Source organism: Drosophila tropicalis, unplaced genomic scaffold (genome assembly GCF_018151085.1).
Source record: "Drosophila tropicalis isolate 14030-0801.00 unplaced genomic scaffold, ASM1815108v1 contig_158, whole genome shotgun sequence".
Taxonomy (NCBI): domain Eukaryota; kingdom Metazoa; phylum Arthropoda; class Insecta; order Diptera; family Drosophilidae; genus Drosophila; species Drosophila tropicalis.
Genome location: NW_027172602.1, coordinates 6,997,547 through 7,023,880, shown reverse-complemented (window position 1 = coordinate 7,023,880; position 26,334 = coordinate 6,997,547). Strand labels below are relative to the sequence as shown.

The window sequence follows — 26,334 nt, the reverse complement described above, 5'->3', positions numbered from 1 at the left end:
AATTGGGTCATTTCATGAAGAATTCTATAAATATGTAGAAGGAGGCTTTTCTTCTTTGTTTGTAATGATTAAATGAAAATTATTATATATTTACAAATAGAAGCAAAACTTTATTTTTAACACAGACCTCTTAAAGTTTAAATGTTAGAAAATTGAAATAAATTTTGAGAAATCTTATATACCATTAGACAAATGATAGAAAAAAACCAAAATGTAAATTACAAAAACAAATTTTGAAGAACTAAGGGCGAAGAAGAAAGTGTTTTTGCGCGATATTTTCATTTGTATTACCTAGCAGAGGGCAGAAATTGAATCATAAGTTTCTAATGCAACAAAAGACACTAATATTGACAACAAAAACAAAAATATATAAAACCTAGATTAGCACCATCATTGGCAAAAGTTCAGATGGCTCCAGTATTTTCTCATTTTTAAATAAAACATTTCAAACACTCTTAAGTTTTCTGAATATGCCTCAATCACTCTTATGTACATATATGAGAACTTTATATGAGAGAATCTGGCGGATCTCTAAGAAAGATCTCTGATGATTTTCAAAAAAGTACAGACCCAATTTATACCGACAAGGGAAAAGTCTAAACTGATTATACAAGTTCTCATCTTATTTGATCGCCTCAGTTGATAAATAAAAACAAATAATTAAGACACTTAAATTTTTAACATACAAGATTCGAAAAGAATTAGAATAAAACCTCAAAACGGAGAAAAAACACAATGAATTTCTTATTTATATTTATATAAATGTATAACGACGCTTTGCAGGTTTTTCAGTCCCTTTTTGTTTTTATGTTTTTGTTTTTTGTATTGCCTAAAAATACATCTAATAATACTCGATAACGCAAGTCTAAACATTTATCCACATTCTGGCGGGGATCAAGTTGAATACTAAATTACCACCTTTCACACCTTCACACGGCCGTCTCATGATCAGTCTCATCGATCCGTCCCAAACGCCAAGAGTTCGGATCGCCGGCTGTAAGAACAAAAACAAAAACACAAAAGGATGAATAAGAATAATAATTATAATATTGCTAAATATTGGTAAATATGTATATGTATATATATATGAGTAAGTAAGGCAAGACGAGCAAATAAATTGATGATTGAATGACAGGACATTTTGAATAGAGTAGAGTAGAGAATACAAATAATTAACAGGAATATTTTGGAATACACAGAGAGAAACGAACTTTAAAACACACAAGTGGGAATTAACTTTGACATTGAATTGATTTGATTTGAATGATCTGTTGGTCAGAGCGAGATATTGAAATTGAATGAAAGCATGCAAAGTACATAAAAACACACACATACACATACACATACACAATGATCACACACATCCTACATTCATAGCTTATGGTGTATCGTAACAAACAAAAGGATATTTGTATTGAAGCTCTGCCCCCCTTAAAGTGATTCTGATTTCCAATTTGTTTACTATAATTTTTAAAGTTTAAGTGGGCGTGGCCAAATTTGAAAACAAACTTGATTTGTGCCCATGTTTCATGAGCATTCACTACAATTTTGATGGCTCCGACATTTATAGTTTTCGCTTTCTAGATATTCAAACAGACGGACAGATGAATAAGACGTTGCAACGATTCAAACTAGTCAAAAATCGAGGGTTAAGAGGGCTAATAAGAGCAATCCGAAAAGTAGATAGACCACATACAAAATTGATAGCCAAGTAAATGGAATGGAACCATAGATAGGGATCACATTAGGTAAGTTGAGTTGACTTTTCCTTGTTTTATATATACGTAATGACAAAATCTAATAAAGGATCTAGAAAAATGCAAACACACACACAGACAGTTAAATAAACTACAATTTGTGGTGGTGGGGGGCGGAGAGAGAAAGATATATGTATATATGTATGTATAAACTTATTTACTTACCACAATCATAATACTTGGAAATCCTGGGTAAAGCTGAATTTTTCATATATTGTTTTGTTGGTCGATTTTGTTGTAGGTTTTGTTTTATTGTTGTTGTAGTTGTTTTCATGTACGATCAGTTTATTTTGAGACAACAAAATAAAACAAACGTCACCAAAAAAACAAAAAAAAAAAGAGAAAATAAAATTCAATCAAATTTTTGTAACAAAAGTGAAATATATATGACCTTTGTTTTCAAGTCAAAAGATTGTGAGTGCAAAGTGAAGGGACGGAGAATGAGATCTGTATTATTTATGTTTCTTTTGTTTTTTGTGCATATTGGAGGTTAAAAATTGTATACAACTATTTGGTTGTATATTTATAGAATTTGTTATTATTTTGGGTTTACTTTTTCCAGTTCAGTCTGACTGATGATAACGTGGCATGCGAATTATTTATGCACATATCGGAGATATACTTATTAATAGAAAATCTTACATATTGAAACTGAATCAACATGGTTTTATTTGTAAGCAAACATTAATTTACATTCGCACATTTGCAATATAATTTGTCTAATGATAGTTAATTTTACTAAACACTCGTTTCCCTATACTCTTGCCAAGAGTATGACATAATTCGTGGTGCTTCTGTGACAGCGGATCATCGTGGTGGTGAAATAAGGAAGTTTCTCTCCCAAGGACCGAGATTTACTTATTAAACTGGTGAAATTTTAATATCCAATAGTTGCCTATTTTAAGGCGCAAATATTTCCCATAGAAACTTTATCTTTTTGTTAATCAAAAACCTTTTGAAAAACTTCCGAATCGAGAGTAAAGTTTTACATTTTTTTTTTTTTAGATTATTATAAAATATCCTTGTGCACTTGATTTAGTGTCTTGTTGGTGCCTGTTGCATTTTTGAGGACATGTGATAAGCAAATAGTGCAAAATAGTCAAAGCTTTGTTAAAAAAATGCAAATGTACATTAATATACACACTTTTAAGCAAAAATATGAACTGCAAGTGCCCAGATCTAAAATCTTGCAATGGAAATGTAAATAGGTCTCGGTTTTGGAATCAGAAAGATAACTAACTTAAAAATACATAGCTCTTGTACATCAATATGTCTATATTCTGTCAGTTCAATTGACACAGTTATATATCTGTAATGTATGGATTTGTTGGGATTTTAGAGGCGCTACAGTTGGTTTAAGCAAAGTCGAGAGCACATTTTATTCTTTTTTTTTTTCTTCAACTAAGCTAAAGGAAAAGCTAATTTGATTTTGTGTAATCACAAATCAGGTAAATAGAATCCATCCAAAGAGGGTGATCTCACCTCACCTCTTTACCTTTTGTTACCTAGATTCCCTTTTCTCTACTTTGGCCCAGATTTTCTCTCTGTCTATTGACCAAATCAAACTAATGGAAATCCTGACTATGCCCAAGTATATGTCTACATGGTTTGATTTAGATTTCATTATTTCATTGCTCGCTCGAGAGCTCTCTCTCTCTCTCTGTCTCTCTTGTATATCTTTCTCTCTTTTTGCTGTTGTTTTTGCCTTATTGTTTGTTGTTTTAAACAGATTGCAATCGACAACAACAGCTAAATTATTAAATTAAATAGAAACACAGCAACAAAAATATTTTTGCTAAGCGACCAAATATGTTTATCATATTAATTGTAAATTAAAATAAAAAACAAATCAATGCCATTTGTGCAAAAATAATGTTAATGATGCCAAAACAGGATTGGAGCTCTACGCGTCTGCGTGCCTAGCATAAAGAAAGAGCCATGGGAGCTTTAGCCGTGACACGAACCCACAAACCGTGTCGGATGGTAAATGCAAAAAAAAACAATCATCAATCAATCCTAAATATTAGCATTAGGCAATTTGTTGTGAAGCTATTGTTGTTTGTTTATTTCGTTTGTTATTAATATTATTATTTAATTTTCCTTCTTTTTTTTTTTTTCCTTTTGGCTTGTTTACATTCACATTAAATCCGCAGATTCATCTGGTATATATGTATATATATGTGGTATATATGTATGTACATTTTACACATATTTCTTATGGGCTATGTATTATGTATTAAGTATCTCGACTATGAACGAATATCAGTGAGTTAGTTAGTGGGTATTGCTTAAATTTTAAGTTGATCTCCGTTGCTTGCAATTGGCGTATTAATGAAATATTAAAAAAGAATAATAATAATACATGTTTTTGTATCAAATAAATGCAATAAAAATACATCAAGAAAGAATGAAAAAAAGTAAAAATAAAAACGAGCAACTAAAACTAAAACTAAATATTAAGGTCCAATGTCTCAAGACTTAAAATTAGTATACTACAAACTGCTCCAAGTTTTTCAATAGACTGAGCTGAGTTAGTTAACTAATTGCAGAGATTAGCCTTTTGAAGTGCCTGCCCAACGAATGGAAGGGCAAGCAGGGGCACAGGAGGGGGCGGAGGACAAAATTATAAATTCATTGTATCAAAAAGCAGTGCACAGTTGTGTGTTTCAGCTTAGACTTAAAACTATATTATGCTGGACTTTATCCATTATATACACAGCTATAGAAATTGGTTCACAAATCACTGAATAAACCAATTATTATCTCATTTTCTGTTCGAAAAAAAAAAAAACCAAAGAAAAAGGAATGAAAAGTTAAGAAAAATTAAACAAATGCCTATATGAACACTTAAATATTCTAGACTATATCAAAATTGGTTACTGTTCATTTTGATATTATTGCCGGGACCCCTGACAAGAAATTTGAATTGCAAAGAACTCGCTAACGTGAACTATCTATATATGTATGTATATATTATTGAAGAAGATGCAGCATCTAGATTCTAGAAGATCGATCCAGAAAAGCTTTCCCTAACTTGACTTCTTTTTAAACGATATTGGAAATCAAAGAAGAATGTTTTTACCCTTAAAGGATAGAGAATAATCTGAATTTATGTATATAATCCTTTCTCCCATCTAAGAACTTTTCATTCAAATGTTCAAAGATCTTATTACAGTTGCTATATAAATGGACTTTCGACAAATTACATTTTGCGATTAAACTGGATTAATATTTGTCCTGTAACTGCAAAGGACAAACTATATTAATGAAAAGTCAATCAATAAACTATTGATCGGTTTTGGTAAATCTAAATAAACTCGTGATAAGCTAATACATAATTTTGTAAATATTTAAATATATTTTGAGCTTTATGACAACCAATCTAATCAGTTTCATTATGCTAATTCTTCATGAAACTGGGATCATTATTGCGAAATTTAATTTGAATTTTAGTATTCGATGACTATTCACTAATAAATTGATGTCCCAAAACTATAATTTCAGCTCCACTAAAGTGAAATCGATCTCTTTTCAATAATATTAAAAAAAAAAAGAAAAAAAGGAATTATACACACATGTTCTTAAAAAGGCAAGGTGTAGGTATATATGATTCTATGTATATACATATATTTATATATGAATACTAGATGATGATATTGTTGCTTTGCGATGGAAGCTGTTTGACGATGAGTTTAAACATATATATGAGAATGGATCTTGGGGCCTCAATTCGCCGACATTTTTTTATTGCTGTTGTTGTTGTTGGTGGTGGTGGTTGTTGTTGGTGGTGTTGGGTGTTGTCAGTAATGGCAAGTGGAGCATACGGTCGGGTCGAATCGGATTGGTTTGGTTTGGTTTGGTTTGTTTTGTTTTGGATTGATGATTCAATTAAAAGTGCTCTTCATTTTGGCTGCAATGTTGCTGCTGTTGTTGTTGTTGATCTTGTTGTTGTTCTTGTTGATGTTGTTGGAGTTGCTTATACGTGCGACCAAGTAAAGGAACATGCTCTTCTAAAATTGGATTGTAAGTAGGTGTAAATAAAACAAAGAAATGGAAACAACAAAACAAAAAAAACAAAACAAATTAAACGAAAACAGAAATAAGTAAATAAATAAGACAAAATGCAAACAATTCAATCTATTACAATAATTTTTGTTACTTCTACTTAGTTTAGCCATGCAAAAAGCATTTTAGCATAGGTATGCAGGAGGAATACAATACACAAAAAAAGGTGAGAAATGATAGAGAGAAATGAAGAAGAAGGCAGCTCTGTCATTTGGTATTATGGACATTAACTAGGCTACACAAACAAAGATGTTCTATTCTTGATAGACAAAGAACATATACAGATATATGGATAGATAGATAGATAGATAGATAGATAGATAGATACATATATAAGTACAAATGAGTTAGGACAAGGTAAAAGAGGAGTGTAAATGAATTGAATGGAAATGTTTCGAATAAAATCACTCACCCTGCAATTGGCGATTAATCAATGCCGTCAGACCATGGCCCACATCCACGTTTTTTTTCAATATCAGCATTGGCTTATCCTCGGCATCTTCGGCATAACCACCAGACGGTAGAAATCCATTGCTTGCTATCGATTCGCTCACCTTTAAAACAAAAGAATTGGAAAAAAAGAAATAATAAGAAATACATATATGTGAAACTTGGTAGGAAAGTTATTCTCATTGAAACTATTTACAGACGGATCCGGATTATGAATACAAGTGCAAATGTTTGATTAAAGTCTGTTAAGTTATTTGTATTATATAACGAACTTTGCTCACCTGTGTCACCTGCATTAGTTTTTTGACCACATCCCTGCCTAAGATGTGATCAAAAACAGTTTGCAGAAAGGGTTCAGTCATAATTGACAGCTTCAGTTTATCACGATGCCAGATAAGTACACGAGAATCCTCCATGGCCATAATAGAGACCTTTTCATCAATGATAAATTGAAAATTTTGTGTTTTTTTTTTTTCACTTCAATCAAAATTGTAATGTTAATTGTAATATATTACCTGAAAGTAATCGTCGGTTGAGACGCCAAACCATTCCGGCGAGTCTAGGAACTGATGGGGAAATACAATGTGTAAGGCTCGTTGATGCTGTGAGACAACCAATCTGTTTAACAGACATCAATTTCAGTCATTAATCACAAGCACTTGTACATACATATATACATACATACATAGAAGATATGCTAAAATGTTCACTTACTTGCCACTCAATACCAACGAAAGGCTATCCACCTTGGTGACCTTCTCCTGGGCATAGACTTCCTGATATTTAAGGGCACGTATAACCTTCATGCAGTTTAGCACCTTTTTGAACTGATGGCGCGTTACGTGTAGAGGCTGAAACAGGGCTATATAAACCTGAGGATGGAAAAGAAAAACAAATAAACAAAGTTAAGTCGATTTGCCAACTAAAGTTTCACAACAGCATATAAATGTATTAAAGGGTATACAAAAGTTACCAACGTTTTCGATAGGACATGCTTAAGAGAAAGCTTGATCCTTGCATGAAAACTTAAAGATATAAATTCTAAAATAGTATTCAAACTCATTCACAGGCGATTGAATTGAATGAAAAGAGCAGCAAATAAAATGAACACTATGAATTTTTGAATCATTTTTCTGGTGTCGGTGTCGTATGAGTAATCTAAACGTGAATATTTGGAGCACGCCTGTAAGTTTTCTGCATGTACGTATTCCTTTATCAATTCTTCTAGTCTCTTGAATAAATAACAAATTAAAATAGTTATTAAGTCTATCGAACACATTCAATAGTATTCATTCACTAAAATTCACACTAATTTAAATGAATTTATTTAGTCAAAACAAATTTTTTACATTTCTATTTCTATTTCTAATAAATTAAATGTTAAATTTTATTCACAATTTTCATAGAAATATGAAATAGGTTACTATTAGTTGACTTGATTGACCTTCATAACTTCCATAACCTTCGGTAATTCGTAATATTTGTGACAGTTATTAACTAACTTCATAATTTGTTGTATTTTGATTTGATCAACAACTTACTCACAACAAATAACAGCAACTGAACAACAAAACGATGGTAAACTAAGAATAAACAAATAGAAAACACAGCGGAAAAAACCCGGACTCATGAGCAATACAACAAAAACAACAAATTTGTTGTCCACTTTTGGGAGATATGCCTTCACGTCTTGAATTTCAAATGTGTCGACATCCTGTTATAGGAGTTCCTCATAGAGCGAGAACTTTCACTAACCACTGTAGTTGACACAAAGGTTTTAAAAAATTAATCCAATTTTCTTTTAGGAATTCCTTTTAGGAATTGGAAATCTTTTAAGATAAAGTTAACAATCGTTTAAAACTGTTTTAAGATTTTAAGGAAAACAAATTTTTCGCTAGCTTTGCGTTTCTTCTTCAATTGGAAGTAAATAATACTACACGTAAGTCAATATTTCGTATCTGTAGCCAACAAGTGAACGTTAAGTCAATATTAAATATAAATTTTGTTGGCTAAGTGACGATGAACCTTTGGTGATCGATTTTAATATTTTTCTCGATCATGAGATGTTCTTGATGTTGTTGCCAACGGCAGAAGTCAGAACTCTATGCAAATATTTTCTTAAAACGACTGTGACAATGCTGTTTTTTGTTGTTGTTGTTGCTGTTGTTGCTGTTTTGTATGCCATTTTGCGTCATGTTAAATCGTTCAGCACACACAAACCGAGCAAACACTCTTTAAAAATGTGGGCGTTGAGAGCGATCAACTGGAGGATATGAGGTTAATGCAGTAACTGATTCTGACGTGAACAAGATGACCTAAAAAGAAACGAGTGTAAATAAATCATTGCGCCTTGCGAATTGTGTTATACCCTGTGACATCAAATTAGTAAGTTTTATAACTTATTATGCCAAGAGTTCAACTTAATTTACTGGGCTCTCAGTTCTTTAGAGGCTAGTTTGATCAAGAATATATGTATGTATGTATGTATATGGATTCCCGAATGGCTTCAATATAACCTTCTCGCCCTATGGTTGGCCAACAAAACCATTGCCCATATTGTCACATGAAAGCCATGTTGGATCGTCTTTTGGTTTCGTATCGTTTGTTGCTATGCGCAAAAAAAATTTAATAACTTTGCTGATACAGCAAGGGGGACAAAAATGCGGCAGTAGCAGCTAGCTCTTGCTCTCTCACTCTCTATCTCTGTCTCTTTTGGGGCCAGTGCGATCACATTGCATCTAGCAACAGTTCTATCTATACCCAGACTTAGGGTTGGGTATATGGGCAGAGTTATCAACTTTGATAAAAAGGGTTTGTATGTACATTTTATTACTTACTCAATGAAGAAGAATTAAATGAATTCTTATTCAAAATTGATCGATTCAACTTTGAGTGATTGAACAATTTTATAGTATTATGGATGATCGGGTATATATAAAACAGGTGTCTTGGTCAAATGCCACTCTTTCAAGAAAAATTTAAGGGTCTGTGTTATTCGTTCAACGACATAAAGTCAATTCTCAACTTTCATTTGACGTTTATTATTATATTTTTTTTGTGTTTTATGTTTCGGTTATCGTTTTCAAAAGAATACTCAGAATGTGCATATGTATGTACGAGGTGTGATTGAAAAGTAAGGGATTAGTATACTGATTTTTGATCTTTGATTGAAAACCGAAAACCATTTCTGGCTTAAATGCAAGGTTCGACTCAAATTTCAAAAAGTTCTTAATCAAAATAGAGATGCTTAACAACTTTGAAATATTTTCAAACCGTTTTAGTATTATGTAATGTAGTTTTTAAACATTTTTGAAACAATCTTTAAAAGGCGCCTTAAATTTACCTCACAAAAACAAAAATACATTTCGAACACATAAAAATAATACGATTCCTTTTCGAGTTCAAGCTAAAAACACATCGTTTAGATGTCTTGAAAACTATTCTGATCAGTTTCTAAATAGTTTTGACTGTATCGAGTGGATTTCCACCGCGTTAAGGATCTTAGAAACTGTAAATCTATTTATAAACAGTTCAAGTTTGTCGGCAAGGACATCTCAATCTTTAGAAAGTAACTTTTGAAATGCACCTCGAATATATACATAAATACATATGTACATATATACATGCATAAATTAAATAATGAAAAAAAAGTTTAGCAGACAAATTGTAATCCGCGCAGGTTTTGCTGGAGCTGCCTGACTGGCTTGTTAGTTGCCGCATGCGGCTCACGATTCGATTTGCCACAGTCGTCAAATGCCGCCAAGGCAACATATCGTATGTATGTACATAGCATACATGTGTATGTGTGTGTGTGTGTGTTTGTGGCGCTGTTGTCGTTGGCGGACATCGCCACAGACGCCAAAGTCACGTACGCCACGACGCAGCAGCACAAAAAAAAACCAACACAAGAAAGAATTTCAAAGGGGAGAGCCCAGCTCTAGCTCCAACTGACTACTCTCCATATGACAAAGAGAAAGATAGAGAGAGATGCTGATGAGCGATCATTATTATGGTTCAATCTCAAAAACGGAACAGAACAGAATGCAATGACAAAGAAGATGCGTTCCAACCAACCAACCAACCAACTAACCAACCATTCATCCATTTGCCCATTGCAAATGCATCTATAATCTCTATCTCTGTCTCTGTCTCTGTATGGGTAGAGATTAGCAGTTACTGATGCTCGGATGATGATGATGAAGATGACCTGTTGCTGTGCTATCGTTCATTCCTCCTCTTTGTTTTGTGGGAAACATTTTTCGTAGTCGTCGCCGTCGTCGACGCAATTTGCAAATTTAAATCAATGAAAGCGAGAATAACATAAATTTTTTTGTTTAATTTTAAAACCACCGACACAAAAGCGGCCACGGACTAATTTGTTCGGGTGAATTGTGAGAAAACCAGCAGATATCCCAATCGGAATTCGACTAATCCGAAGTTATTTATACCCTTCAGTGGTCAAGAGGACATACAGAGAGATGTCGCTTGTCATTATGTAAACACAACTGCAAACCAACTAAAAATTGTATCAGCTGTGGCATTTATTATTAAAAAGCGTTAAATTCTGATAATTATAGGCAATTTGATGTAGACCAAAACTGAAGCTAAATGTTAACTTGTTAAGAAATCCAAATGCATTCTTCTTTCTGTGGTTTCGGATTGTCTTCCAGGAGTATTTTGCTTAATACCTTAGTTCTGGAGAGAATCTCAAGCCACCAGAAATACACTTGCTGGCCTTTTTCCTGTCTTTGTCTCTCATCTAAATCTCATTTCATGTCTTCTAGCCAATTTTCAAAAAATTTTGGAGCCACTTCAACCCAACAGGATACGGGATCTCCCTTTCTTTTAAAACTATGTCTCCTGCAGATATTTTCAATGAATATTAATATATGTATTTAATAGTCAATGGAAATCATAAGTGTTTCCACACATTTACAGACAATTATCAATCTGAATAGGTGTAAATTGGTTTTAGAAATTGGAAATTTACCAGTTTATCATTCACAAATTGATCGTCAGCAATTCCATCCGGCAAAATGTATTTGCACTTAAACTTAACAATTGCTAAATAATTCTATTTAAAATGGAAATCTACCATCAATTTCGGGTTAAATTTCATCTTTCTTTTTTTCCATCGAAATTGGTAATTGGAAAAACTGACCTGCATTTAAAGGAAATGAAAATAAAATTACATATTTATCTATAACAATAATTATTCAACTGCGCCAAGCAAAAGCCATTGAACCTGCTGTTTTCCCTTTCCTTTCCTTCTATCTCTTTCACCAGCAATGGCAAATCCCCCGCACATCACTCTCAGGCTGATAAGTCAAAGAGAATGATTGCTACATACATACATACATATGTGTGTGGTCTATGGACATCCCATAGAAAGAGAGAGGGTGGGAGAGAGACACACTTTCGTGTTAACGGAACAATAGCAACTAGAGGCACTTGACTTTATTGTTGTTTTTGTTTTTCGTAGTTGTTTTCGTCTTGCATATATTTACATGGACATACAAGTACATGCATACATACATATGTATGTATGTATGTATATTGCACACGTCCCGTTTCTAGTTAACACCCGCAATAATGGAAGCAGGCATTTACTTTGGTAATAAACAATTATTTTTACTTTGCCAAGTGATTGATAACCATAAGAGAGAGCTTTCTGTTCAAGTTTCTTTCTCGACTTAATTTGTAACAACATACATAGTCTTCTCTCTTCTTCCTTTATAAATTTCATCCTTTGTTCTCTCTCTCTCTCACAGACGTTTGTGCAATTGCAAAATCATGATGAAATTTGTTTGCAAGGCGCCATTAATAATTCATAAGCCCTTTTCCGAAAGATTTTTGGAAATATTCCAAAACAAGTTACACAACACAATAGTCTGGAAGCTTTAAATTGATTATTAGCCAATATCTTTACTCTAAATGAAATTGGTATTAGTAATACCAAGGCCAAATCTATCCTTTTGGCTAGCCTAGAAAAACGTTTACTATGCATGACTTGTTTATTCTTACAGTTACATTACGATTTCGTTAACACAAGAACCTAAAAACAAACTTATTGTTGCCAAATGACGACAACTAAAAGATGACGGTGACTTATATCATGGAGTGTGTACTGTAATGAATATTAATACTTATTTCTACAGTCGCTCGGCCAAAATACAACTTGTGATTTTATGGCTATTGACGTCTTAAGAAATTAAATCCCCCGAGAAAGTCGTTTTCCGTTCTGCAGAAACCGGATGCCTGAACACAAAAACACCAAAATGATTTAAAATTTTCTAAGTACTTCGAATTTCGGAAAGTCTTCTTGGGAAGATTCATTCATTCCCCAAAGAATTGCATTGCCATTTGACTATCAAAATTATCTAGAAATTTAAACTCATTTTGTTTGAAACGTTTGTCTTAACGCTAATCAAAATTCAAAGTAAATCAGTAAAGCACATTTGGTTCATGTGATTCATACCTAAAGACCTGCAAAATATACATATGGGAGTTATGGCGGCGGCTACCACGGGTGACTGCTTGACCACACTCACGTGGGCCCAAAAGAGCTTACGTAGCCAGAAGCCGAAAAATAGAAAAAAAAAATCAATTTCGTTTTTAAACGATGATTGGCGAAAGCATGCTGGCAAAACTGAATGAATTGAAGAAGGTGTCGGTCGGTCAGGTGTGACGTGACGAGTCGGCTTAACCCACAGCAGCCGCGTGCCTCTTTCTCGCAAAACAATTTCTGTTTTTGTGTGAATCTATTTATATTTTGGTTGTCACAAGATGAATATGAAATTGGATCAATGCCATTCCCCGTCCGTATAAGATAAACTGATGTTGACGCAAAAAGAATAAAGATACATTGTTCATTAATTACACCACTAACACGGCGGATTTCGTGCGTCAGGTGAAGAAAGACGACACAAACAAATTGTCCAAGCAAATAGATATACATATGTACATACATATTTGGACAAACAGAACAAAGGAATGCAATATCCTTAGACAAATGGAACGATTGATTAAGGCATCCCCACAAATAAAACTATTAGAAAATTAAAAGACAATATCCCAATGTTTATATTACTTTACTTTAGAATGAAGCTTAATAGTATATAGTATATATTATCCCTTTTCCTTAAACCAATGAAGTAAACAAATCTCTTTTATCCTTACTCTTACTCTGTGCGAAACATGAAAAAATGAACAATGCAAACTTAACCAAATTACACCATAAAAGCTAAACTAACCTTGCAGGCTTTAAAGGATTCTAAGACTTCATTCTGTATTTCAATGTTAAAGGACATCTATCTCTCTCTCTTACTTGTGGCTCTCAGGTTAACACCCATTTTGAAATATAAAGTTTTTTTTTTTTGACCACAAAAACTTAGAGACTTATAAACAAACATGAGGACAATTAAAATTTATAGTAGTAAAGAATAATAGTTATAAATGACAGATTTTTTAAAAAAAAGTCAATAAAATTAGAAGCTTGAAAAATGATTCAACTGTAGATAAACTTATGACTTTTTGTGTGACGTGCTCCTTGATGGCGTACAGTTCAAATGAAAGTATATTAGATCCGTCACATTAAATCTTTGGACCTTTGAGCTGATTCGGCCACCACGGACCACTGACACACACACACCCACATACACACAGAGACATTTGACGAAAAAAAGCTCGCAAAAATTAAAGAAAGAACAGAACAACAAACTGATTAGTTGATTAAAGGTCGGAACAACACACATATCCACGGCACTCTCTGACCATTTCATACAAATTGATTAAATTTAGCAATCATGGCCAATCACCATTATTTTTTTGTTGATTTCTCCTTCTATTACCCTTGTATACCCAGGTACTTACTACGCCGCAACCATTTTGGAAAGAAAGAAAAAGAAAAGTTCATCGGTTCTAACAGAGTGTCCACAAAATAAAGAAAAATTATTGTAAACCCACGATGAGTGGGCAAAAACAAAATTTCATTCAATTCAGAAAGATCAACGTGATGATCGTTGGCGCCTTAAAAACAAACAGTCACCAGTTGCCCAGTATCCAAAATAATCGAAACGTTTGTATGCATAGAAAACAACCAGATCCCCAAAAATGACCGACTGTCGGTCGTCATTACGATGCGAAAGAAGAAAGAGTGAGAGAGAGAGAGAGAGCTAGAAAGGGATATATATTATACATAGGTCTATGTCTATGAACAACACTTGAACGGAACTCATCGCAATTAGATAATTAGCAATTTGGCACAGGCAGCCCAGGCAGCAGGCAATCGATCAAAGATCCAGATAACTTTTTGTTTTTTCTTTCTGTCGGTATGTAAATCACGTTCATCAATTTGCCAGACAAACGTCGGCACCAAAAAAAATCAACAGAAAATATTACTGAATGGGCATATGGCAACAAATTATTGATTGCATTGAACCTGTTGCAAATGTTGATACGATTGATAGTTATAGTAATAAAATAGAAAAAAAGACACAAACCACAATTATTGTCGAGAGCAAAGGTTGCTCCTTGATTAATTCATAAATCCGATATATCAAATAAAACAACGCCCATTTTTAAGACATCTCCGATATGGGTTACAGAATTCACCGATCACAAAGCACTTAACCAAACATTTGCCTCACCCAAAAAGGATATATGTATGTACCTGTCACGCGGGAGAGATACATTATATATTTTAAGATCCGTCTCGGCCTAATCCGGAAAAAAATGATGCTTAGATGATGTATAGATATGTATGTATATATATTTCTGATCACTATAGACAGCAGCCTTGCATCTGCCCGTATGATCTCAAAACACTATGAAATTATGGAAAGAAAACAGTCAAAGGTAACGCAGGGTATTCGCAATACGTATACTTCAACTAGGAGTTTCCTTAGTAAATATTGTGAGAAAGAAATGGGTCGATGCGGTTCAGTAATCCAAATGTGCTGTACAGTGTTATTAGTCACTCCAATTGAGGGCTAAGATAACACTGTAAAGCGATCAGCAAGATAGAAGCCAATGACACGTGACTCTAAGGACTAAGAATGGTTCACCATTCTCAGACAGCTTACAAAATGAATGTTAATATTGGATCAATGTTAGTAAAGCTTTTAAAACGATTGTAACAAAATGTTACAGAGATATTAATTGTAACTAGATTAACATTAACATTATATCCCCAGGGGTTTTCACAGAAACAATCGTTATTCTTTCACATTGTTTACTAACAGTTTTATTAAATAATAAAAGGCTAGAGTTAAAAGTTGGTTCAAAACTGATTGGATCATTCGGGAATTTGTGAATACAATATATGTATGTACATATGTATGTATGTATGTGGGTGGGTATAATATTTTGGGAGCATACAAATTAGAGATTCGGAGATCGGAGAATTATGTAAATAGAAAACAACAAAACAAAAACAACTATCTACATGTGTTGCTCATTAAGTCCCACCAAAGATATCTTTATATGGCATGTAAGGAGCCCGTAAAAATTGTCATCATTATTGACAATCCTAAACGTGTTGGCAGGCAACTACTAATGGAAAAAAAAAACTGTAAAGAAAAAAAGAGAAAACAGGCAATCCAAACTTAAGAGCAAATAGTGCAAAGCGCACATCGATTCCGTTTTACTCTCCTCGGGCACAGGTGGAGACGGTGAAAGCTCTCTTAATCAGCATGGCCTACGCCAAGTTGCAATAAACTTACATCAGAATGCAAAAGCAAAAACGAAAAAAAAAAAAATCTGTAGCAGAAAAGTGAAAGAAAACGTGAGAGGGACAGACAGAGAGTGAGCATGAGAGAAAATGGGTGAGTGAATTAGAGAGCTAAATCGCAAGAACTCACACACACACACATTCACCCACAGAGACGCATTGGCAAGTGCCTCGACGTATGTGTACCTATATAAAAACCTTGTTGCTTGGCTTGGCCATTCAATCGCACACAATAACTCAACGCGTGGACGTCGTCGTCGTCGGCCGGCATACACCACCACCACCACCAACTACCACCTCCCCCCTAAAAAAAAATAGAGAGAACCTACAAACCAACTAACCCAATAACGAACCCTAAAAAAATTACTAAATATAAATTGTTTTTTTTTTTGTGCGAAATTTGAAACTTAACCAAAAATCAAATCCAACAAAAATTTAATAATTATCCCCGCCAAAAAGTGCATTAAAAAAATATTTAAAAAAAACACCAAAAGGTTTATTGAAATAAAACAAAAATAAAATAAACCAATGCAAATATGTGCCATAATTCGGGCATTGAAAGTGGCGAACAGCAAATTGAACGGTACATGGCTTATGGCATGCCATCGAAGGCTATCAAGAGTGTAAAATACACAATGCGCAAGCGAGAGAGACAACAACAAAAGCAACAACAGCAGCAGGAGAATCAACTAAGTACGAATTCAGAACAGCAGCAAGGAATAAAAGAAATGGAGGAATTTGATGGAAACATAAGCTGGAATGAAACAACAAGTTGCGATAGTGATGATAGTATGGATGAAATAATTCCCAAGGAACAAGTGCAAGCAACCAAATTAGAAACACCGGCAACAGTAACAGAAGCACCAACAACAACAACCACACCACCAATGGATCATAATTTAAGTTTATCCTTAACAACAACAACCAGCACAGCTGTAGAAAATAAACTCAGCAACAACAACAACAACAACAATAACAGTTATGGCGACATAATCAAAATTCCTAAACTCTGTGGACGTTTTCGTAAAATGCAACAGCAACAACAACAGGAACAGCTGGAAATGGAATCAAATCCAAAGACTGTTACAACCCAAGCCTCCACCAACAGCGGCAGCAGCGCCGACGACATGGAATTGGATCTAAAGATCCAACAGCAACGTAAATTAAGCTCCATGGAACCCTCAATGGACGATGCATTGGCCGTCGGCACACAAATGACACGAAAATTTGCCGAACGCCTACAATATTTCATTTTCCAACTACAAAACAGTCGACTATACGCGTAAGTATTTCATAATTACATATGAATGTTCACAATCAATTGTTTTTGGTAGAAAGCTTATAGATTTTCCTTCACATACATCTTATCAATCATTTTGTCTATCCAGTTTTCTTTTCTTTTTTTCCAATAAACAATTTCATCATGTGACACGAGAGCCGCCTCACCATAGAGAGGCTTATCACGTTCTTCAATATATAATTGATTAACACGTATCATGATCATGTCTAATTCAAATCATTGGACAAACATCTGATCCAGTTGATAGGGCAAAAATAGAACAAGTGATAAGACGACTCATGAGAGCGCCAAAAGGGGGCTTGCCCCTATGTCTATGAATAACCTTCTTGTGATTCATAACACTGACCAAAAAACACAACAAATTATAATATTATTTATGACTAGTAGCAAGCGCCAATTGGGCGAGAGAGATTAAAATCGAAAGTCAAAGTCAATATCAAACGCAATGACGATCATGACGATAACACCACAATGCCAACAATACGCAATGTCAATAGGGTTTCCCATATTCCCCCAAGTCTCTTAAACAATTTCTACGTCATAAGCGAGAGAGCTTTTATATACGGTATTTTTTTTCTTGTTCCAAAAGTCCACTTTACTTTACTGTTGCTGAGTCAGAAAAATTCGATTCGTATTTTTTTATCGTTCGGTCGCATCTCATTGTCAGCTGTTGGGTGCCGCTGCCGCACAGCTGATTTTTGTCTGCTGTCTGCTGAATTCGCTGTAAAAAACAAAACCTGCAAAATGATTTGCGACATAATACATACATATGTACATACATACAAAGATTGGCAATTTTGAAAATAGCAAAAGGTGTATACAAAAACAAAACAAAAAATACAATATAAATTGGCTGCATGCGTTTTCGCACGTACGCCAATTTTTTCGCTCTATTCACATGGGGCAGACGACAAAATGTAGAAAGGAAATCAAATCTACCAAGCGAAACAAGAAACTTTGTTCCTACACGGACTTGATCTATGCAAAAACAACAAAAATAGCATATAAATACAATAGAATATGTATGTGGCAAGTGTCGGTAGCAGAAGAAAAATAAGAAGATGCAACAAGTGCGTAAAGCACACAAGAACAAGGCAAAATACAAAGTGATACTCTATAAAGCGTCTCGGAATTGACTTGTTTGGAGGCCAGAGATTTCCATACACTTATCGCACACCTACATACCCAGTAAATCGAAACGATCGCCACAGTGTGGGCAAAAGTTCGATTCGGCATACAAATCTAATCAGCATTTAGAGACGGCAACGCCGACGACGACGTCAGCCACGTGCTAGGGCTAACCTTTTATACATATATTTTTTAGTAATATGCATTGAGTATCATGAAATGCGATTTCGTTTTATAATTTTCAAAAATATACACATAAATTCCTATGGGAAAGGTTTGCTGGCTTCGAAGTCATTAAAAAGCATACAACAAAAACACATTTCCATTTAGTTAACAACTCATAAATCATTTATACATCTAGTTTGTCTGTCTGTCTATCAACTGAAACTACATACTAGTCCCTCAGTTTAACAGCTTTTGTAAAACTTGTTTCTGCTGCCCACTAATATAGTGTAATATGTTGCAATTGGGCAAACATAGTTTTTTAGTTTATTGCAATTCTCAATTTTTCATATGCCATAATTTCAATAAACAACTTTTGATATTTGACTTTGGAATTAGACAGCACAAAGAATGATACGTTTTAATAATTTGTTACACTATATATATTATATATACAATTAGAGATCTACAGTTAATACTTTCTAACTGATTGGGAATTTACTACGGCTTAAGGTTCTAAGCGTCATTTGTCTGGTTTTCGGTTTTAATTTATTTTTTATGACTTTTAATTTGATCTTTGACTTGAATAGTATTTTAAGTTATTGACATTTCGCTTTCTCTGTTTCGAATTTTTTCTAATATATTCTTGCACCTGTTTTTGAAGTCATTAAACTAAACTTAACTTACGTATTTCAAAATTATATGAAAATCTATTGCATTTCTTTGTTGTCTGCTTATTTGAATTGGTTTAAGACCCCGACAGACCCCATGACAAACGTCACGCAGTACTCTTATGTCATATCTCTTTGAATTTTGTTTTTCGTTCGATAGCTAATCATTGTGATGATAATAATTTCCATTTTACCCTGAAAATTGGCAATCAGTTTGTAGTTTGTATTACGATTAAAATTTTCCCCCCGCATTCAATTCAATAATTGTATTATTCATTTCTTATTTTGCAGTATACTGACACGTACGACACAACCAGCACATTTAATAGCCATTTGTATATTATGTTTTGTGCTATGCACTGTTGGACCCGATCTCATCGACCAAGCGCCCATAAACTATGATGATGGCCAAAACGAGATGCTATTGTCTGAGAAGAAGACAATGGTTCACACAACAGCACCACTAACACCACCACAGACAGGCAGCACATTGGCCACATTGGTCTTTTTGGGGGCATTTGCCACCCATTTTGGGGCACAAATCTGGATGACCTTTGTATCGGGTATGTTTTTAGCAGACTGTTATCATTCTTCTATATTGACTAACAAATTGTCTTATCTATATATACACACGCAGGCCTGTCACTGTACTTCTCACTACCGCGTCACACTTTTGGCCAATGCCAGCAGATTTTGTTTCCAAAATATTTTGCACTTAATGCCGTATTAAGCATTACGATGCTTATCATTTATGCAAAATATTTTCTAACCAGTTGGACCACCTCGGCTGGCTTTCAGGTGTGCACACTGGCGCTGACGGCATTTATTGAAGTGGTTGTGCGTTTGTATTTGGTGCCACCGATGTTGCTGCTAATGCATGAGAAGTATAAAATCGAGGATGCAATTGGCAGTGGCCAGGAGGTGGGTGTATTGGTGCAAGGAGATTTGGTGCATTGTCCGCACTATCAACGAATACACAAGGGATTTAGGCGTATACATATGATCATTGCGATTGGCAATATGACTGTGATGCTGGCTACATGTCTGCAATTGTATTTTCTAGCATCGAAAATACATCTTAGCTAAGACACAAACCATGCACGAAATGCAAACAAAAACCAACAAACCAACCAGCCACCCACCCACCACCCACTACCCACCCAGAATGTTAGAGCCATAGCGGCTAAAAAGTCTTTCTCTTCTTGTTTTTTTTTCCTCTCTCTCTCTCTCTCTCTCTCTCATGAATGTAATTTGATTTTTCTCATATTATACAACACAAAAGATGAATTTATATGGCAAAACTAAGTTACATCACACACATATGCACACACTCAAACACACACACACACACACATATGACAATGTATTTTTAATCAACAATCAATCAATGAAATGTCGCAAATTAAATTATTTATTAGACAATATACATATATATTAATCATCTACATATCCATTTCAAAAACCAAAAACATATATTCACCAACAACAAGCGCAACAACAAGAAAACAATATCCATATCCTTAAAAAAAACCTGTGATAGACTCACCGCTTCCTTTATCTAACATTACTCCACCACACACACACACACACACTTCACCAGCCCAGGTACAACACTCCAATCCAAAAAATATTTAGTTAATCACTTCATCACGTAGCCAATAATACAATTAGCCCTAGTTTAATTAATTGTGCTTTGATTTTTTTTTTTTTTTTTTGTTCTCTCTGGTTGCAACTCACAATCCAAACAATCAATTAAATTCATTGAATTAATTTATGTATCATCAAACAGGCAAAAGTTAAAAGTTGCCTGCTCATTATTTTTCTCCACTATTATACCAATTATATGTTATTCTAGTAAATCAAATTAAAATAAAAAAAAAAGAAAAAAAAAAAAAACAATACAAAAAAATTAAAAATAAAAAAAAATCCTTAAACACTGAGAAAATAAAAACAAAATCAATGTGTACAAATTAAATTATCGGATTGTTTTATTTTTTAATAGAATATAGCCAAAAGTGTAAACTGATTTCATGAAATTTGGAAAATGCATCCCTTTTAAAATATTTATTGTACATGTATCTTCCCCCCTAAGCCCTTTGAATGAAATTATTAGTTAAAGTGAAGCATACTTTTAGGATGCCCGAAACGTTTTCCATTCATATAAATATTATCTGCTTGATGATGCCATGATGATAGACCAGTTCATTGACTTTTGAATCACTTTTAAGAGACAAAATTCTGATAGTATAGAAATATAATATAATTCAGTGCAAGGCATGTAAGTACATTGATTTGTAAGCTGGTCTAATGGGTCCGTTTGATTGATTTGATTTAAGTAAATTGAAATGTTGTTAAGGATAACATCTTGTTCCACTTACCGCCTCAATCTCCTGCTCAAAACGCACAGGTCGTAAACGACATAGGACCACAATTAGATAGATAAAATTGATGCCAATGCCCAGACCAGACCACACGACCACATCTGGTGTACACTCGACCAGATAACCATAGAGACCCATCATGATGCAACCAATTAGAAGCATAGCTCGCATCCAAAGCGATCCAAATGGACCATGTGGCGCGAGAAAGGCAATAAAAAGGAATGCCCATCCGAGTTGAAAGTATAGATGATGTGATGGCTGCCAATTAAGGCACTGTTCGATAGCTGACCAATCGCCAGGATGGATAGAGCGTAGGGTGCCATTGTTATCCCATGGTATTGTGCCGCCTCCACCGCCACCAGCACTGCTGGCAGCGGCGGCGGCGGCAGCATTTGTATCCGCCGTACTGTGGGCTACTACTGAAGTGCCAGCAGCAGTAGCTACTGAGGCGCCTGTGGAACCGCCGGCTCCACCCATACCAATGCCCATGGCATTGACACTGCTGCTGCTCCCAGCACTATTGATCAACTTCTCAAGGCTACCGGCGCTGTCAGCTGTACTGGGCATGGCCACCTCCGTTTCCTGCGACCACTCCACCTCTCAGTCTCGTCTCTCTCTCTCTCTCACTCTCTCGCACGCGTTCTCTCAAATGTCTCTATGGGACCGATTGTTTTCTTTTTTTTTTTTTTTGCTATACTGTTGGGCGGGGGAGGCAGACAGGCAGGCTCTGTTAACCAACAGAAAATGTTATTCGGTTGGTTTTTGTCTTGACTAGTGCCGTTCTTGGCTATTTGTGGCTTTCATTGTACGCTTTTTGTCTTCAGGGACTGCTCTGGCCGGCTCTTACATTGTTTCATGCATGTTTTACAGCTGCAATTAAAAACAAACGAAAAAAAAAAAACATAATTTTTATTAATCCATAAAGACAATAATAACTCATGCCCCATCTTTGTTGTCAGACATAGTACAAGTCAGTACAAGTATGTATATTAACAAAATCTAATAACAGACGAAATATACGCCTAAATACATTCATCTTCAGACAAAGTAGTGAAAACACTATTTACCCTATCCCATCATACTTTTCTTTGAAGGCAAAAAAAAAAGGATAATTTGTCAAATCATGAAGAGCAACAAGAGTCAGAAAGTCGAGTAGTATGTTGTGAGATTCCATTGTGGGACAAAAAGCTTGGTAGTAACCAACATAACTTGGTTTAATGATTTTCTGGTCAGGGTGTGGCAAAGACCTCCCTCCCGGATACAATACAACCCGTATAGCAGCAGATGATCAATTGGTGTATAAACAGCTTGAATTCAATCAAATTGTGTAATTTTGGATGAAACCAGGTATTTCATGAAGGTTCAAAGTGAGTCTTACAATTATGTACTACTTTCAACAAACTCTAGAATCTAAATGCTAAATCTTAATTCCTAATAAATAAAAATTGAAAGGAAAATAGAAATTTTTAAATTGGCCACTGATAAACTGTTTTTATCTTAAAATTGAATGGAGGAAAAGGAAAAGTGTGAAACATTAACAAGTTATACATAATTCAAATGTGATCACTAAAATGTATTAAAAAAGCAGAGGGAATATCCGGTGACATTAGGTAGAGTAAATATATATGTACATATGTACATAGGTTAATATGTATGTGTATATCGCAAAACTCTTTTCTTGACAAGTTCATGTAAGATTTAGATATATCCCTTATATATTTTCGTTTTAGAGATTGGTCAAGAATTCTTCAGTATTGAATATCCTGCCTTTTTCTTCTTCAATACATTCTTTTCTGCTAGTTTTTTTTTTTTAGATGTTTTGTTCCGTGTGAACGATATTGAATCAATACTATTGAGTATCTAATTCATTTTGTGTGTAACGTCTGCAATTGGCTATTGATTGGTACGCCAACGCTTCTGTCCATTGATCATTATCATCATCATCATCATCTCGCTTTCAACCAGCAACACCATTATCATTAGGGGTGTCTGTCTGACTAACACAAAAAAAACCGACTCAAACTAAAAGTATGTATAAACAACGACCACGGTTTTTCAAAACCGATGAAGTCGTTCGTCGTCGTCGACCAAAATGTGAATGTGAATTTTGAAGAGAATGAGTAGATGAAGTCATCGACATTGCCCATAAACACCAAGACAATACCACACATATAAAATATTATGGTTACACACACACGTATGTATGATACACACATATGTACAGAATAGGTAAAATTAGAAACAACTAGGAGACTTACAATGACATTACAAGGAAAGAAACTTTAATTTGGTTGCAAGTCAATTTAGCAGCGATAAAAAACCAAAAGCTATTAACTAAAGTTTATTCCACTCGTACTTGTGTTTCGTCTTAAGTCTGTACACATATCCTTCCTTAATCAAAATCAACAATCGAGGTCAAATGAATGGGACTGGACAATTTTACCTTTATTTTGACCGACATTCTAAACACCCTGTACCAAAGGGTATAACAATAATATTTATAAGTTAAGACACGCAATGGCATCTGGCATTTTGCTGACCGCAACAACTCCAACACACACGAACACGTTATGAATACGTTCCATGAATGACTTCCATAGTAAAAATCAGTATTTTAAATATTGTTACTAAAAATTAAGTCAGAGCTTAATGCGTGGGCAAGTTGTTGGTCTGAGTGCCGCGACCAAAAGCGATTGAGGTGCAACCAGAAATCCAAATTGCCAAAGGTAATATTTTAAATTGCAATACCCTAAACTGCTGTGGGGCATATTCACTAACTCACTCACTAAGTTTCAAATGTCAAAAATTAAAAGTTATTTGAGCACTATTTGTTTAATCGATGGTAACTTTTTTGTAATACCTATCTGCGGATCAGTCTTATACATAGATATTATTCGACTTGCAAAATATTACACATATGAGATTACAATCATTTCTACGGCCCCTCAACAACTTTTCCATACGCCCTGTGATTGGAACTAAATAAAAGTAAGAGTTTCAAGTGAAAGTGAGTATTAATCAAAAGCTATTACTCAGACCTTAGTGAACAGTAAGTGATAAAAAGTCATTCATTCAACAAAAGCTGCAACTTTGTTTTGAATTGAAATAAATGAATAGTAGAACTACAATTCCCTTTCAATATAAGTAAATAAACAAAATACGATAAGAATTATGTGTAAACAAATGTCTTATGGGGGGGATACTTTGTAAGTAAACGATCAGCGGTATGGGGTCCTACAAGAAGAAGATTTTCAAACACAATTTTTGGTAGACTTACGACTTACGTTTAAAGTCCAAGCAATATGTATTAAATGGAAATAAAAGAATTTATCTTTAATAACGATTATCTAGGGTGTGGCAAGTCCGGCTATACATACATACATATGTACATATGTACGAATGATATTTAAATTTTCCATTAACCATAAGCGCCTATAAACTCGGCTTCTCTATACATACATATGTATGTATGTAGGTACATACAAACATACATACATATGCATGTATGCATGTGGGGGTATGTAAGAAATATACATTAATACCATATGTAAACACTTGCATGTACATACATACATACATATGTATGAATTAAATATTTTATGCAACATACACACAGCCTGCCATCAAAATCGCTCTTATTGTTAGACCAACCAAGGTTTCCTCTCTTTCTCTCCTACTCACTCTCTATAGCTGGCTCTCTGTTTTCTAACACTATGCCCACACCGTGCGTGCACTGCACTTTGCCGCTGCTGGGCTTAGCTGAGCTGCTCTGCCCACCACCCGCTTTGTTCGTTTGATGTTCGATTTTTCACCATTTTTGGAATTTTTTAAAATTTATATGCTCATACATAAATATGTACCTATATGTACGTATGTACAAATATTGGGCATTATGCTCGCATTAAGGTGGCGGGAATCAATTTAATTATGAAATAAATATGTAAATTGAAAACTTATAAGCCTTCTTTTTATTATACAAAAGATACTCTGACTCACCTTCAGCTTCCTTGCTCCACGATTCTTTACATTTTAAACAAGTTAAACAATAAACACGCACACACACAAATACACATTCATGTAACTTTTAATAGTTGCTACGCACAGCAAGTCGTATGTGTAGAAGCGAGAGAGAGAGCTCTAGTATGCGAACTACACGTGAGAAATTTATTGTGGAACTTTCTCTTTCATTACACTAAATGATCATTCACAATTTATGTTAGCACATTACCAGCAAATATGAATAATCTATTCATTCTTTGTGGTTTCAGCCTTCTCCGGCGCCTTCAAGTAAATAAAAAAAACAATAGCATTAATTCGATTTCCGCAAGCAACCACAATATTTTTCCGCTGAACCGAACGAACGAAGCGACAAAAACAAGCGTTATCGCAATACGAATGAATTACGGGGCGGGGGGAGAGAGTAAGAGCAACAGAGACGCGAACAGCTGGCTGAGACACCACCACCGCCGCTAAGATGAAAAAAACGACAACAGAAAGGACAGGGCCACACCCACACTGTCAGCATATAAATTAAAAACTTCGATTAGTTCCAGATTATTTTAATATTTACTGCAGTGTGAAAGAGAATAAATAAAAACTATTCGGGTTCCTGATAAATCAAGTAATGTTAAAATTCGAAAGATTTTATCAGCAAAATTATTATTTTCGAAAATGCAGAAAAGAAGATCGA

At 34.5% G+C, this 26,334-nt stretch overlaps 2 protein-coding genes across 3 annotated transcripts; one reads left to right on the top strand and one right to left on the bottom strand.

The window, feature by feature from the left end:
* Positions 1 to 230: 230 nt before the first annotated feature.
* bves lies at positions 231 to 26,308 on the bottom strand. 2 transcript variants are annotated; one of them, XM_068283535.1, is made up of 8 exons: positions 25,641 to 26,308; positions 21,642 to 22,514; positions 6,987 to 7,144; positions 6,788 to 6,890; positions 6,554 to 6,703; positions 6,235 to 6,376; positions 1,923 to 1,955; positions 231 to 994 (listed from the first exon to the last, which is right to left on the bottom strand). In XM_068283535.1, the coding sequence occupies exons 2-8, from the start codon at positions 22,209 to 22,211 to the stop codon at positions 930 to 932; spliced, it is 1,221 nt and encodes a 406-aa protein (XP_068139636.1). In that variant the 5' UTR covers positions 22,212 to 22,514; positions 25,641 to 26,308; the 3' UTR covers positions 231 to 929. The 2 variants fall into 2 exon arrangements, with proteins under 2 accessions (XP_068139636.1, XP_068139635.1); XM_068283534.1 differs by lacking the exons at positions 231 to 994; positions 1,923 to 1,955 and adding an exon at positions 3,912 to 5,767 and having other exon boundaries at positions 25,641 to 26,297.
* LOC137571867 (uncharacterized) lies at positions 16,211 to 21,238 on the top strand. Its single transcript, XM_068283533.1, has 3 exons — positions 16,211 to 17,284; positions 19,555 to 19,826; positions 19,901 to 21,238. Exons 1-3 carry the CDS (start codon positions 16,539 to 16,541, stop codon positions 20,347 to 20,349), a joined length of 1,467 nt encoding a protein of 488 aa, XP_068139634.1. The 5' UTR covers positions 16,211 to 16,538; the 3' UTR covers positions 20,350 to 21,238.
* Positions 26,309 to 26,334: the final 26 nt, after the last annotated feature.